This window comes from Urocampus carinirostris, chromosome 1 (assembly GCF_059441175.1).
Source record: "Urocampus carinirostris isolate Australia breed hairy pipefish chromosome 1, RoL_Ucar_1.0, whole genome shotgun sequence".
Taxonomy (NCBI): domain Eukaryota; kingdom Metazoa; phylum Chordata; class Actinopteri; order Syngnathiformes; family Syngnathidae; genus Urocampus; species Urocampus carinirostris.
In genome coordinates, this window is record NC_142349.1 from 45775268 (window position 1) to 45792534 (window position 17267).

The 17267-nt window shown below is 40.0% G+C and overlaps 1 protein-coding gene and 1 non-coding gene across 2 annotated transcripts; both read left to right on the top strand.

Annotated features, from left to right (window-relative positions):
* Positions 1-766: 766 nt before the first annotated feature.
* Positions 767-8711, top strand: proza (protein Z, vitamin K-dependent plasma glycoprotein a). The gene is made up of 9 exons (XM_088342066.1): positions 767-933; positions 2556-2653; positions 3412-3569; positions 3641-3665; positions 3927-4040; positions 5281-5415; positions 5502-5617; positions 7073-7190; positions 7283-8711. The coding sequence occupies exons 2-9, from the start codon at positions 2572-2574 to the stop codon at positions 7825-7827; spliced, it is 1293 nt and encodes a 430-aa protein (XP_088198192.1). The 5' UTR covers positions 767-933; positions 2556-2571; the 3' UTR covers positions 7828-8711.
* Positions 8712-8929: 218 nt separating this feature from the next.
* trnaa-agc (transfer RNA alanine (anticodon AGC)) lies at positions 8930-9002 on the top strand. The gene has a single exon. It is a non-coding gene; the product is annotated as a tRNA-Ala (tRNA).
* The last annotated feature ends 8265 nt before the right edge of the window (positions 9003-17267 follow it).

Sequence of the window (17267 nt, forward strand, 5' to 3'; positions counted from 1 at the left end):
GTGTGGGTTCAAATCCAGCTACCGGTCTTACTGTGCGGAGTTTGTATGTTCTCCCCGTGCTTGCGTGGGTTTCCTCCAGGCACTCCGGTTTCCTCCCACTTTCCAAAGACATGCATTTCATGTCCAAATTGTCCCTAGGTGTGAATGAGCGAGCGAATTGTCTGTCCCTGTGTACCCTGCGATTGGCTGGCAACCAGTTCAGGGTGTCCCCTGCCCACTGCCCGATGATTGCTGGGATGGGCTCCAGCACCCCGCAACCCTACTGAGGATAAGCGGTGCAGCTGATGAGATGAGATGAGAACTCCTAACACAGGACCCTTAGGTCCACCTATTGGAAAAAGCGCTTTCGTTCCGAAACTTTGAATATCATGTATTGGGAATTATTTTTTTCAAACATCTAATAGACAAACGTGAAGGAAAGTGTGCTTTGGCTTTAAAAGGTAGAGGAACACTAGTTCAAGACACCCAACGGGTAATCAGTAAGACAAGGGAAACAGTGTTCCATTGTTGGAACCCACAGTGGGATCTTCTGAGTCATCCTTGGTCTTGCCTGGGGCAACGTGTATATCTTCCAAGGGAAAAACACAACAACAAAAAAGAAAACTACTCCAAGATTAGTAAAATAAGAAAAACACACAATAGAGTATTGTTTTGTAGCTCCCCCAACCTTGTCCCTTCGAAGAAAAAATGATTTGAAAATTGTCGTTTGCGAATTGTGACCCAAAGGAATTAGACAGTGCCCATTTAAGTTTAGTCGCACAGCGCCCTCTTTTGGTCAGTATTGACGTCACAACCCCCAAAATAAAAGCTCAGACTGGAAGGATCTAGGGGGCGTCGGCGCCATCACGTCGTATCACATCACTCGTCTTGTTATTATCGGAATTTGGCACCAGGCAGCGTACAACACTCGACATTGTCTTTCGTTGGAAAGAGGTGAGATGCGACGACTGACAAATATGTCACCGAATGTCATCGGTCATTCTCGGTTGTTTAGGTCTATTGGTCTCCATCTTTGCTGGACGTGCTAAAGCTAAAAGCTACGAGGTCATAAACAAACGGGCCTGCAAGCAAGCAACACTACAGATGGCAGTAAAATGCACAGTCACGCCCAAATGATAAAAACATCTCTACAACGTGCAGTTTTACACATTTATTTAACGGATTTATGGAATGCCTGTCAGATTGCTCAACACATTTCTTAATAGAACATTTTGTTCTTAATACGTATTTGAGTTGTAGCAATGGTTAATATAAATATCAAGACAAAATTGTCTTTTGACCATCAAGCCTATAATTGCATTTAAAAACTTAGTAAGACATAATGATTGTATTGAAAACAAAAACAACAAATCTGCCTGAAATATTTTAATTATTATTGTATCGTTTGTTGCCCATGCTTCATTTTTAATTCGTCTTAACTACATACATAAGAATAAATAATGAAACATGTATACTGAAAATTAGACTATTTGAGTGTTATATGACCACTGCCCGATGATTGCTGGGATGGGCTCCAGCACCCCCGCGACCCTACTGAGGATAAGCGGTGCAGCTAATGAGATGAGATGAGATGATCAATCCCAGATTTGATTAACTCACACCGTTGCTAAATCTGCATCTGTTTTTTCTTGCACAGTTGGTATTTCTCACCTATCTAGTCGTACATTTGCCCATCTGTTCTTCTCTGCTCTGCTGTACTATGTACGATGTTGCATTGTGTGTGTGCATTAAGTTTACCGGACTGCCCATTTGGCACTTCTATCCCAAATGCTCCGCTTACACTACTGCAGTTTTAATATTGCAAAAATTTTTACATTTTTACATTATAGGAAAACTGAATGTAACGACATTTCGTTATGTAATTCAAGTCAAGTCATATTTATTTATATATCCCTTAATCACAAAAATGACTCAAAGGACTGCACAGGATTACAATTACACCATGGCCTGATCTTAAACCAACATGCAGGCAAGGAAAAACTCAAAACCTCAGCGTGAGGAAAAAAGAAACCTTTAGAAGGGGCCTCACAAGTGGTAATCCCCCTTCCAGGATGACGAGGGTGGAATACATTTACTATTGAGTCACAGTACACAAACATCGTAAACATCGATAAAAGAGAACACAAGCTAACATGTTGAAATTTGTCCAGAAAGTGCATGCCAGAAACAACGCAGATTTCCATCTCAAATCATGTGTAACCTCAGTGTCAAACCTCAAATATAAGTTTTATGTGCTTTTGTCTTTTGGAGATTTTTTTTCTGTATCTTGTTTTCTTTGAATATAAAACATCATTATTTTGTTACTTCTTTTTGTGATGGTGTTATTATTTAAATCTAAAAACTAGACGATAAATAATTCTCTGCACTTCTTGTTTTGTTTTTTTTTGCAATTTGGCTCCACCCTGTAACGATACTGTAAAAATAAGATTTCTGTCTTTTCCACCATTGTTGCACTTTTACTTTCAGTCCTCCAATGGCTTATTTGAAGTTCGGTACACATACTGTTTTTGTGTTTTGTCAGTAATGTTTTGTCATGTGCATCACCTTATGTCTAGGATCGCGAACGTCACCATGCTCTCCTCAAGCCCAATGGTTGCCCTGGCGTATCTGCTGGTGGGGGCTGTAGCCGCTTTTCAGAGCCCCCCGCACTCAGGTGAGTCGAGCAGCAACACTTCATTACCCTATTGCGTCCAGATGCCTGCCATTACAACTGATTATAAAAATAATCGACGACCCAACATTTAATCACGCATTTCTCACTAAACTGTCACAAATAAATATGAAAAGGTGGTTAATAAACAGCAACAGTAGTAAAAAGTAAATGAATGAATAACTTAGAAGATATAGATAATCGTAAAAATATTTATTCCACTTAAAATATTTAATAATTACAGCACAGGCGTACAGGGTTGGTTAGGGTTACTTTAACTTGATTACTTTCAATTACTTTTGGATTACTCCAATACCAAATATGCTAATAAAAGACAAAAGAAACTAAATATGAATAAAATTATGACTCACAACACGTGGTAAGCTTTCTCTCCTGACTTTGATTTCTTTGATCTCTGGCAAAACTAACATAAAATGCGACAGAAACAAAATGAAAATAAATCCAAACAGCTTGCCAACATCATTTTTGCCGTTCCATGTGTTCCGTTACTCCCTAAGCCTGCACAAAATTGAGTAATTTTATTCATATATAGTTTCTTTTGTCTTTTATTAGCATATTTGGTATTGGAGTAATCCAAAAGTAATTGAAAGTAATCAAGTTAAAGTATCCCTACCCATCCCTGCAGGCGTACTTGTCAATTTGAAGCAATATCCTGACTCGGACCGAAGTTATATAATGATTGGTATATTACTCTGTCATATCGCAACAGTTACAATTATATTTTCCCCTCGTACTTGTAGTTTTCTTAGACAGGCAGGAGGCCAGCTCTCTGATTTCCCGACAGAAGAGGAGTCCAGACGGCACTGTCCAACAGCCCGCCACTCTGGAACAAGCTTGCATGGAACGGGTGTGCACATATGAAGAGGCCCGCAAACACTTCCAGGACTCTTACCGCACAGTGAGCTCTGCCCCTTCCTGTTCACTGCTCCTTAACATTTTCAGCTCATCACTTTCCCTTTATCCTTCCAGGACATCTTCTGGTCTGTCTATATTGGTAAGCACCGCGCTCGCTTTTGACATCCCCCTTTGTGGGGCTTAATGCAGCAACCGAGTGCAAATACGTAATGTTGTGCAAAAGTGAATGCTGTCGAATCTTACCAATGGGAAGAAGAATAGAAAGGCATTGTAGATATTTTGAGACAATCTTAAATATTTCCAATTTCTTTTGAATTCCCATGTAACGTTTGCATCTTAGTAAAACTGAAGCAAATTTGCAAAGTCCCATGCCTTAGCGCTCTCCTTTTCTTGGTCGCAGATGGAGACCAATGTGCCGAGAAACCCTGCAAGAACGGCGCCTTGTGCTCCGACAGCGTGGGAGGCTACGACTGCGTCTGCAAGACGGGCTTCTCAGGGGTTCACTGCGAGACCGGTCAGACATGCACCACGCTCTGAAATCATCTTTCAGTCATCTTTCGGCTGAGCAATAATGACTTTTTTTTCCTTTTTTCAGGAATAATTTTGTCTCCATCTTTGCCCATGGAAATTAAATAAGATAAATGGCGTTTTTAAAAACATTTTGTGTGAAATATTTTTCAAATTCGAAACTTTCTGAGGAAAATGTATGAGAAAAAAACCTTCCTGTCCTGAATTTGAATAATCTGAAAAATCTTTTGATACGATACATACTTCAGAAACGTCTTTAAGAACATTAATGAATGGCCTTTTAATCTACTTTGCAAAGTGGCAACTTCAGTAAAAAGAAATGTAGTGTGGAAAGAGATCATTTGGAACTGGACGCGTTGTCAGACTTCATGTTTAAGCGGGAAAGGGGTTTGGGTGCGAGGCAAAGGGCTTTCACAGTTCTCCCAAAGCCATTTATACTCAAGTTTGATTTATGTATTTCATTCATTTTTAATATGTTAAAACCAAAGAACAAACCCTGTTTACAGGCGTAAGCATTTTCTTTAACTCATAAAAGTTTTATCTTTTTTAATAACCACTGTACCGTTAAATTAATTAATTTTAAAAATAATCTTGCTGTAAACCTGTATTGCACTATAGAGTTGAGAATGATTTCAGGACACTATTTTCTCTTCAGATTATTTTTTTTGTCCTCATCATAAAGACAAAAATGTGGCGTAAAAAGGCTTTTACCTTCCTGTAGCATGCTGAGAAGTCCAAATTTGTCGCTGACAGGAAGCATCTACCTCTGTGCTTTTGTCCATCTGGTGCGTTTTGTTGACATGATTGCTATAAGAAAAAATTGGAAAAAAAAAAAAAAAAGATTTGCTTATATGCGATGTAAGTTCGTCAGCCCGTTTTATGTACATGTACTACTTAGACCGCAAGCAGAAAAGGTGCGGGGCGATTGTGTGGCCAATCAGGATGCAGAACACAATGCACGATGTAAATCTTTGAAGCAGCGAGACGACAAAAAATAAACCGCGATACAGCCAGGGATTACCGGTACTGCATTCGTTTAATCTAGGACACATTTAAAAATTACAACGTGGAATCCTACTGTAAACTACCATATAACTGAACCAAAATCAATAAGCCTTGGGAGTTACAATGTTAGCAGTGTAAACTCTCCTTTTGTAAAACTACACTTCTATATTAAAAAAGACAATTTCTCACAGTCAAAACCCTTGCGTTTCTCCCCCCCTCAGACGAGACATTGTGCACACTGGAAAAGAACAAGGGCTGCTCCCAGTTCTGTAAACCAGGCTACATCTCCTATGAGTGTTCCTGTGCAAGAGGCTGGAAGCTCCATCGAACTGAAAAAGACAAGTGCGAGCCGGCAGGTAACGTTAACAGCTCGGCTGTCGTCGGAAGGGAACGATCCATCCTCCTACCGCAAATCACTCACGGATCTTTTTGCAATCGCCAGTCCGCTACCCGTGCGGGAAGGTCAACAGCCTGAGCCAGTGGGAAAGCAGACAGGCCACCATTGTCCGCAGCAACTTTCAGGGAATCTCATGCGTCTCTGGGGAGTGTCCTTGGCAGGTACCCACAACCTCACACACACACTCAAAGTCGGTTGCACTGCAATCAGTCATATACCACAGTAGGGCCGGGACATCAAATTATAAGTGTGATCAAATATGTTTTTTAATAATCAGTAAAAAATTGGGGCACATCTTTCAAATTCCAATTCCCTCTCCTCGACCAGAAATATTTTCTGACTCTTATACACTTCAGTTACACACTGAATGGGTAACTGAGTCATAATCAAATGTGTGCAGGGTCAATTCCAAATAACGTGCTTTTGAAAAATGAGATGGAAATCGAAATGTTGTTTCAATGGATTCATTTATCGATAAAACGATAATCAACAGATTTATAAAGTACTGAAAAAAAATTACCATAGGCGCCACCAGGCTGTACTTTCCCAAGACACACCACAGGAAATGGTACCCCTTCGACTCTTATTGGTTAAGGGATCCAACCAACCAACCAACCAACCAACCAATACTCGCATTTAAGCATACTTTTCATATAAGCCGACCCCCCTAGAACGACCTACCCATTACAACAATAAAATGTGGACTCAAATATCCATTTTATGATACACCTATCTTCACTGGCTCATTCATCTTCGGGCAGTGGTTAGGGGGACACCATGAACTGGTTGCCAGCCAGCCGTAATGCACACAGAGATCGACATTTTACTCGCTTACTTCAGGGATAATTTGGAGTCACCAATCAACCTGTAGTAATAAATTCGAGTGCCTGGCACGAGGAGAAATGCATACCTGTAGCTGTAATTGAACCAGGGATCCCAGAACTGTGAGGCGGATGTGCTAACCAGTGCCACCCTGCACTTAAACAGCAACATTTAAATGTATAGATGATAAGAGCGAATATACCCCTTAGGGCATTGCTTCAGTGACGGACACTTATACACCATTTTCGTATTTTGCAATCAGTTCCTTCTTCTCCTAAATCGTTGCTGTCCTTTCCCATTTGCCTAACCTATATTCATAAAAATTTGGGTCCCATAAAAAGGCAATAAAAACACAAAATCACAATAAAATGAGATGCCCCTCTCAAACACAATCGAAACTGTTCCTTTGCAAGGAGGAGTGACAGCAAACGCATACCTGATCAATTATAAGTTTTTTGATCATTTGAAAATGTGTACATAACAATTTTTATACAGGGAAAATGTTTTTTAAAAAGACCCATTTTGGTTCTTATCCGGGTCGTCTTCATCGATGAGCAAGGTTTTTGTTACAAATAAAACTGCATATATTCTTGAGTTTAGAAGTGCTTGTATTATAGTCCTAAATTCAGTTTATACAGTATGTCGGTAAATACATTTCTAAAACAGTCAATTATTATGGAAATGGTTTAGCTGTCTCGCCTAATTGAATTTAAATCATGGCGACCCAGGATTGGCTGACGAGATCTGGAGTGGCGTCATCTGAAATTCTTTGAAAAATCTGCTGTGTTCCATAGGCCCTTCTGAAGACCTCGCTCTCAGAGGGTTTCTGTAGCGGCGTCATTCTCAAGGAGAACCTGGTTCTGACGTCTGCGCAGTGCGCCAGCAAGTACAGCTCCTTTCAAGTGGCTGTGGGTCAGTACACAATTCACAAATAATCATTTATTCAAGAGACCACTTTTTCGGACGAATGACAACCGCGCCCATTGGTCTCCGTCCTTGTCCAGGCAAGCGTAGGATTGCTAGCGAAGACGGTGAGCAGTCGCTGTACGTGAAGATAATCCATCAGCATCCGCGCTACGTGGCGGGACAGCCCGGCAACGACCTGGCTGTGATAGAGTTGCGTGACCGCATCGTCTTCGGGAGGGAGGTGACGGCCGCCTGCCTCCCCGAGAGAGACTTTGCCGAAAACGTCCTCTCGTCCGGCGAGCTCCCCGCCGTGGTGACGGGCTGGAAAGATCCCGAGACGGCGGGGGAGACGGCGTCTTTTCAGGGTCAGCTCACCCTCAACCAGCTGGCGTACAAAAGCCTGGCTCAGTGTCTGGAGACGCATCCCGATTGGATGAGCAACAAGATGGGCTGCACGGCCGCCCGCGCCAACGCCGATTGCAGCGTGGGCTCCGGCAGCCCCCTGCTAACACTCTATCGGGAAGTCTTCTTCCTCACCGGCGTGGTCAGCCGCCCACCGGGCTCGGACTGTGGCAAGGGTTTCGTTTTCCAGAAGGTCTCTCGTCATCTGGGATGGCTTCAGTCGCTTATGAAATCACTGTAACGGGGTCAGCTGCGGGCGCAATCCGTTGCCATGTTTAATACCCTTTTGTGATCACTGTATGTAGATCCCATCGTCTACCAAAAGTGCAACGTTTAATACCCCATTGTAGATGTAAGATCAGCCCCAAACAACCCAGCTTGACCCGCTTGATGGCCCATGGGTATTAAAGTCCCACCCTGCCAATTAACTTGATTTGCAGGACTGACCCTGAAGCAGACTCTACATTTCATATCTTGGACGTGAGGAATCCGGACGAGGAGAGGTGATTTATGGTAACAAATTAAAGCCTGTCTTTTGTAATGAAATCGAAGTTAAACAATACTACCCTATATAAACATTTACATGTTTTATGTTTCTGTGTCTGCAAAGGTTACAGATTTTTTTAAGAGTTAACAGGAATATTTTAAGGCAGTCTGTCATTTTGACGGGTTGAAAATTGGGCCATTAAGAAATTTATAGCGCGACACTTTAAGAGAGAGAAGCAGAGACACAAATAAGAATAATGACAACCCGTCAAATGTGTTACTTTGTTTTGTTTAGTATCCACGTGTCTACATTGTTATGAACATACCGTATATGTATTTTGCTTCTTTGTGAAGCCCAGCCTGGCTGACTGTAATAATTGACATTTTTGACCCGACCCCGGCCGAATTTTAGGTCCGGTTTGGGCTTGGATTTGAAATCTTACCTCTCTCTCCCCCCATTATGCTCACTGTATGTAGACTTCGTTCTTTATCCACTAGGTGGCGTTCGTCTGAAGCGAAAGTCCATAAAGCACTGACTGCATGATCCTCTAACCGCTTTGAAAATGTCTCGATCATCCTCAATTCTTCTCATGCATGATGTGATCGGTTTAACCCAAATAAAATAGACGTTATCCTCAACTTTATTTTGGTAATTTGTTTTTACCTTGACGAACCCCAAACCCCCTTTTTTCTGCTTTGGAAAATGACGACCAATGAGCAAACCAGGTTTAAATGGTATTCAAAAATTTGTTTAGCCGTCAAATAGCCTGGACTGTTTTATAAATGCTTTTAATGTTTTATCCTGGTGACATCGTTGGTTTTTGGTCCTAACCGTAAACGCTTTGTGGGGCCTGACAGGGGAATTAGCTCAAATGGTAGAGCGCTCGCTTAGCATGCGAGAGGTAGCGGGATCGATGCCCGCATTCTCCATATTTATTTACTTATCCGTAAGTATGAAATCGAAATTTTGAATCGCATTTAAGTGATAATGGAATTACAGACGAATGTTATATGATGGGGAATGCTGATTTTGTTGACCATTGCACATTGAACTCACGTCAAGTGCACAGACGTTTTTTTGTGAAGTACGTTTCCAGTCATTTTATTCCGTCTTGTCTCTTTTAGACTTAGTTAGTTACATACCTCTCAACCGCCACGGCTCCATGCCCGTACAAACTCACATTTTCCCTTATAAAATACCAAATAATCTTACACCATATTACTTTTTTTTTCGGAATGATGCATGATGGGAAATCCCTAGGCGGCAGACGCATGCGCACAGTAGCATCAAACCGCTCGCTTCGTTTGCAACGAAAAAAACTACACCGACATAGAGGCTACCGCGGCGAATTTTGGTATCGATCCAATCCAAGTAAATACGGGGTAGTATTAATTGATACCGATCCGATTTCGATTCTTTTGTCTTTGAAATATCTTAATCATTAAATAATTAAACCCTACCTTTCAGGTTTATATTTACGATAAACAAAACGGAAATATTTTAGGAACTAGAATCTTGAATCTTTGATTAAATTACTACAATTCAAACATTAACGGTATGAAAAACAAAAATAAATATTTCTATTACAACTGTTTCAGAACAAAAGCCAAGAGAGTCGAATAAAATGAATGAAGAATTTAAGGAAAATACAAACATAACAATTCAAACATATCAACTATACCTTGCATCGCACAACATTTGTAAAATAAAGTCAGAAAGTGCAAGTAGAGTTAACTATAGAATCTATGAATGAATGAACGAAAACTTTATTTCGAACATTATAAAATAAAAACAATGAGTCAACAACAAAAATAATGTTAACATACCATATTCGAAAAGGTGTAGTAAGAAGCAGACGCTTATTTTCCCTACCCCTTCATCTTCCCTAATTAATTACATTTTACAGACAGCTCCTTCTTTGTGTCTAAATATAACAAAATCTCACGGATATACATATTACATATGTCAGATATCAATAATTATAATAATAACAATAGTCACATATTTTATACTCAAATCATCGTAGTACCCATCTAATAACGTTATAATGCTACTAGTCACTAAGTCACAATCTAAAAACTTTTAACAATACAAAACAAGATCTATCTACTTCAACAACTGTTATGAAGCAAAAATCAATAGAGTCAAACCAGATAAACAGCAACGAACAAGCCCTTTTTGCTCTGTTGCCATAGTGACAACGAATTTACAGGTTTTTGTTAAGGAACAGTACCATATTTAAATTTTTGCTGGCAGCTCATTGCTCTCTGTAGGGGCAACATTTATTAGGTATTGATGTAAATTTGCTGCAGTAGCGGGCCACTTTACCACACCAAGGACACCTGCCGTTGTCATTTTCTGTTGTTGAACAAAAAAGAGTCCACACTGCACTGCACTTGCCTCTGTCATATTTAGTTTCTGATAAGAGTGCCTGCCAACAGATGACTCTCTCTTCTAACTGGCAGTCAAGATGCAGCGGCAGGCCAGGTAGAGAAAGTTGCTTAATGTGTGCAGGTCAGTCACGCAAACAGATATCGACGTAGAGAGTGGCTGAGGGCGCCCGGTGAGAGAGAAATGGACTGAGCTATCTACAAATAGAAGCAGCACTTTGAAGACATTGTTGGAGGAGCAGAGTATCAATCTCAGGACAATAGTTTGATCCTATCCAACTACAATCTTAGTATTGACAATATACTGTAGATATTTGGATCGATCCACCCTCCCCCATTATAAGGGTCTCGGGGTTAGTCATCTCCTACTCTCTCTGTTAGCATGATGTTAGTGGAAATATTTTGGCAGAATAAACATATAAACAAGTTGTCGTAAATATAACAGAACAACCGTGAAAAAAAATCTAAACTCTGGGCTATTCTCCCTTTGCAGCATATGAATACGATGCCCTCGGTGGCACAACCACCCCAACAACCCCCGGACCTCACTTGTGCAGTTGGGCAACATTTTCCCACAGACTTGGTGCCACTCAGCAGTCTCCTCAAAGTTTTCCTCCCTTTGGTGATCATGTAACGGGGGGGAGGTCAGGGGAAGAATGGGTGATACCAGCAACATAAGAGATGCTCGCTTACTAAGAAAGAAAAACAAAACCATTGCCTGCCACGTTTGAAAAGGACTGTGTTGAATGCTGGGGGCCCGTGTCGGCTGTTACCATGGCTCTCACCTAGGAGACGTCTCCTGACGCCCAAAAATGGGCCTGCGCCTTTACGCTCTCCTTGGACTGCAGATTTGTTCCAGAAGCGCCTTCCTCCCTTCAACCCTACAAGCTACGTTGACATCATCATCCATACAGAGAAGAGAAAATACAAACTTTACCTTAGAGTCAGCAAACAAATGGAGCTTGCTTAAAGGTGATGTGAATGCCAGAACAGCCTTGGACAGAAATGGAGCATTGGCATGGAAAGATTTGCATTATTGTGAATGGAATAATTGGTCTATTAGACTTGTATGAAGCCGTATAGAGACATTAGCGGAAGGCCATTAGCTGGATCCAGGAAAGGGAAAAACTATGGTGGGCCAACCCTGCCATATGTGGAATTAAAAACCCGGAGGTTCCTTTCAACTTTTGATTGATTGACAGATACACCAATCAACTGCAATGCCTTTCTCCCGCTAGCTAGCAGGCAGCCACAAAGCAGCCATCACCGATCAAAAAATAGATGGAAAAACTTCCTCATTTGAAAAACATTTCGTCAAGAGAAAATAAATAACATTATACTTTTTATAGGTTTTTGAGTTCTTCCTTGCCCTTCTGTAGGTTTTAGATCAGGGGATGGTGTAGTTTGCAATAATCTGTGGTCCGTGCAGCCCTTTGAGACTCTTTGCGATTAAGGGTGTCACAAATAAACATGACTCGACTTGACATGACAAAATACATGACATATCACATGACAAGTCACTTGACAAAACAATTACCAACCTAAATAGGGGACAAAATAAATGAAAAATTGCATTTTTGTAATATATTATGTATTACGTGACTTATCTGGGTGTTCATTTGTTTATATGGCATACATTTGTTGGTATTTTTTTAGTTTTACATTTATTTCTACATATGTCAGGATCGGTATTCCAACAAAAACATTGGTGTCACCGTACAACAGCAAGCGCAACACATTTTCCACAATGAAAGGATGCAACACAATCTATTCAGGTGAATTTTGACTGTTTGAACTGGGGAAAAAAGAAGAACTTCAGTACGACTCTTTAAGAACGTTTGGTGTTTTATTTGATGGCTTTAAAAATACATTTTGTTCTCCTGAAACTGCTATGGTCCACAGTTCTAACCCCAGTTCATACAGAAATTATTACATTTCTGAGTCAATCAGTGTGCAGTATTTACATTCTCTTTCAAATGTTGGTAATAATCCTATCAGTTCACACTAAGGTTGGTCCCATGCAAACAGAATGAGTCCAGAATTAAAGACTGACCAAAGAATTACTGCTATACACAAAACAAGTGGAGTTTGCATCTTCTCCCCGTGCCGTGTGGCTTTCCTCCCAAATTCCAAAAACATGCATGTCAGGTTAATTGGCCGGTCCAAATTGTCCCTAGGTGTGAATCAGCGAGTGAGTTGTCTGTCTCCGTCTGCTTTACGACTGGCTGGCAACCGGTTCAGGGTGTTCCCGGCCCACTGCCCCAAAGATAGCTAGGATGGGCTCCAGCACCCTCGCAACCCTACTGAGGATAAGCGGTGCAGCAAAATAATGATGTGTTAATTTGAAAAATAAAACTAAAATAGCTGGAAAATGCAATAGTGACAACATATCCAGTGACACATTTTTAATAATCTAACGGATAAGACTTAGATTACTACATTGTGGGAACTGGTAATGATGTCATTACTGGAGGGGGGAAGAGTGCCAGTCCTGTTGGTGCAAACTGGCTCCTGTTCTACTAAATCACTATCCACCCCAGTGAGGTGATACCCAAATCCTCACATGTGCTAAATATATGCAAAACATGCCTCCAAAAAGACTATTTGTGTGAGATTATCTGTCTGTCTGGTGTCTGATTCCACAGCGGGTGGGGGTCAACTGTGATTACTCCTCCCCCGCCCCCAACTCGTACAATACATCTCTCCCATGCCAGCTTCCACTTAAACGGGTAATTGTGCAACAAGGATGGAGGCAACAACTTGAGCGAGAGGTCAAGGCCTGGTCCGATGCAGAAAGAAGGGGGTGCGCTGGAGACCTTTACGTAATTGCGAGTGACGCTGCTATAATTCCAGACACGCTCGCCGAAAGCTGGCGCGGGCATCGGAGCAAATGCTTCAATCAGCATTCTCGCAGGGTTTTGTCTCAAGCGCCGCTTGGAAAACAACAAGAGTAGAGGCTTAGCATGCTAACACTGGCTAATTAGCATACACAAGTTAAAGAAACGGTACTGAGAATAGTTATTTGATAAATATAAGGGTGTATGTCAGGGGTGAGAAAAGTACAGCCCCAGCCTGCCAAATAAAATGGTTAAAAAAGAAAGTAATATTAATTTAAGATGCGTGGATTTAGGGCCACTCTTGTCCCCATTGTTGACAGCATTCATAATAATATTTTTTTTGTTTATAAAATATTCATTGCATTTAATAAAAACATAAAAATGAGATACAGTGAAGAAAATGAGTATTTGACCCCCTGCTATTAGGTGTTCAAATTCAAAACAATTGTTAAAAAAATCACGCATTGTGATTTCTGGATTTTTCTTTTTAGTTTATCTCTTTCACATTGGACATTCATCAACGATAAGAATTTCAGAACCCTCCATGATTTCTAAGTGGGAGAAATAGCAAAATATCATCGTGTTCAAATAGTTATTTTCTTCACTGTAGCTGTATTGCATTTTGAAGTTGTCAATGCGTATAATCAGATTAAGTGCTTTAAAAAGGGAACTAATTTATTACTTTGTTTTAATTCGGAGTGTTTCAAGGCAAATTTGATTAAACGGATTATACGTAGACCAAAAAAAGGAAATATAACACGTACTTGTAAATATCTGCATGTTTGTTTATTCATCTATTGTTTCTTGCCTTTTTGAAAAGGAAGCGAGAAAAATAAGATAGTCATACAATATCCTTTTCCCTCAGGTATTGCTGAGGTATCAGATTCGAGATTGAAAATGGTCTGCATTTATATAGCGGTTTTTAAGTCAATGGAGACCTCCCAAAGCGCTTTGCACTTACCCATTCACACACACACTCACATACCTATCAGCTATGCAAGGCAACTACCTGCTTATTGGGGGCATTAGGGATTCAATGTCTTTCTCAAGGACACTTCGACATATAACTCGGAGGAGCCGGGAATCGAACCTGCGACCATTTGACGAGTGCTTTACCACCTGAGCTACTGCCGCCTAGTAGATACAAAAAAAATAAAATGAATTGTTTTTTTCCTCTCAGCCCTTTGGCCAAATTTTTCAACCCAATGCAGCTGCGACTCAAAAAGTTGGCCCACCCCTGGTGTATGTTGTATGTGGTGCGATTTTATATTTTAGTTTGTCTTAAAGTAAAAGTAAATTCTGTCTCAAAATTCTCACATACTATTCGTTAACAAAAGTATTAGTACAATAGTATGTTCAATGAGCTTCAGTGCTATAGGTTAGTCTCGCAGTCGCCTTTATTCCACTGACCTTAACCTGACCCAGCAAGGGTTACAATCCCGTTTGGAGAAACACGAGCCGCTCACATGCAGGGCCTAATCGGAATCGCTAAATCAAAGCGAGTGGTACCTTGTCTGAGGAATGAGGATAAGACCTGCGTTCATGAATATGAGAGATCATTTGTTGGAGTATGTGTCTGTTTAAGTGCTCTATGCGGCCATTCCAAGAAGAAAAATAATACATGTTGATGAGCTGACCTATTGCATGTGCCACCATCTGTGAGGTTAGGCTACTTGAAAGGTCACGACCGCAGAAGAGGTAGCGGACAGCCGAAGGGTTTAGACTGTCATTGTTGATGAGGCTCAAATTAGCTTCCTGGTTTCTGCTTGGTACCATTGTCACAGAATGTTAACAGAAGGTTCATTCGAGCATTTTCTCACGACAACATCAAATTTAGCAATGTTACCGTACAGACAGTCACGGTCATGCTAGCAATTGAGGGTCAAAAAGGAATCACTATCAAGAGTGTACAGTAGGCCCCTTTTTCTTGGAGTTTTCTACCCAAAAGCCAGCTATGGAGGAGGAATTGGAATGAATGGAACAGCAGCTAGCTATCGGGATGCATATTTATTGGGAAGAAATTCAGGTATATGTCGACAAGTTAACAGAAAACACTTTACCATTCATTTCTAAAGGAAAATTGTATTAAGATTACGATATAGATAAAAAACAACATGCAGTATATCTATGTACAGTATTGGTCATTTGAGATCAAAATGGCATTTGCCTTCCCAACCCATTGTTAGGCTTTACACTAAACTACACACATTTTAACTAGGCTAATAAAAACATCCAAATCTTGCTATGGATGCTGTTGTCTCTAGAAATGAGAATTTCCTTTTCAGTGTACATCAGCATGAAGGACTCCAAAGGTTACTGAGCTTCTTAGGCTAGTTTTCACACATTTTAAAGCAGAGAAGCTCTGCGCACATAAAACCTAAGTACGGGAAAGGGTCAACAAGAACTTATATGCCAGCCCAATGACATGGTAGGCATCTGACAGGGTGTTCTAGTGTGAGAGGACCAGCGTGTCTCGTTTTTTGGTTCTTCTTGGTTTGTTTTTTCCCCTCAAGCTTTTTTTCTTGCATTTTTCCTCTTTTTCTTATTTTTCTTCCTACTTTTCCTTTTTTTTCAATTTTCTTGTATTCTTTTGATTGTTCTAGCCTTTTACTTATTTTTCCTCTCTTTATTATTTGTCTTCATTTTTCTTTCTTTTTGCCTATAATTTATTTTTTTCTGTTGTTTCCCTTTTTATTGTGGTCCTTTTTATTTTTTTTAAAGCTTTATTCAAAAGTAAACCCCTGTTTTTATTATATTTTACTCTTCTTGTTTATTTTTTCTGAGCTTTTTACTTCTTTTTTCTTGCTTTTTACTTTTTTTGTTCGTTGATTTATTTTTTTCTTTTCTATTTGTTTACTTCTTTTCCTTGCTTTTTTCATTTTTTCAAAATTTTTGCTGCTTTATTTTTCTTTTCTCTCTTTTTCATTTTTCTTTTTTTTTCCATTTTGTTTCTTCTTTTTGTAGCTTAGCTTTTTACCTCTTTTTTATTCTTTTTTTTTTTTTCTTTGGGCACCGGCTCACCTGCCTCCCCTGATTGCACATCACAAATACGAATAACAGACCACTACTGGCTGCATTTAGAGCGATTATACACACTTTCATATTTAACTACGATTCAACTTTTAGAGATTAACACGTAGATAGAATTTTGAATTTAGTATGCTGAGCTAGTGGGGTTTTGCTAGCTGTGCTAGTGAGGTTTTGCTAGCTAGTGCGGATAACTGGAAGAAAAACATCCATTCATTTATTTGAAAAATATAATATAGCTTCCGAACTGATAAGAAATAAGTAATAGTGTATCAGTTATGACAATAATTGATGGCTAGCCTCAGTATTATCGAGCATTTGATTAAATACCCTTTAAGAATTACTATATATTGCTAAGTGGGTACATACATTTGTAAAGCTAAGGTGAAAGCAGATTGTTACAGATTTATTCTTATTTTTTATTTTATTTCACAATGATAATTGCTGTGAAATGTTTTCACAGCTGGATCATGTATTTTTCTAGAAAGAATTCGGAGTATTTTTGACCCAGTAGCGCAAACACACACAAAAAAGGCCACTAAGCATGACAGAAATTAAAATTCAAGTCAAGTCATGTTTATTTGCATAACCCTTAATCACAAGGAGTCTCAAAGGGCTGCACAGACCCCAGATTATTGCAAACCACAGACTATTATTACACTATCCTGTGATCTAATACCTACACGAGGGCAAGGAAAAACTCAACATGAGGAAAATGAAGAAACCTTGAGGACGGACTGCACATGAGGTAAATCCCCCTTCCAGGATGACGTGGCTGCAATGGATGTTCCAATAACAAATAATACACAGATATTGTCAACATGAAATATAGGTCATTCGTAAGCTATAGAATAGAAGTGTGTTTTAAGCCTAGATTTAAACAGTTCCACTGAGGTTGCAGATCAAATCTCAAAGGGCAGAGCATTCCACCGAGGCCCGA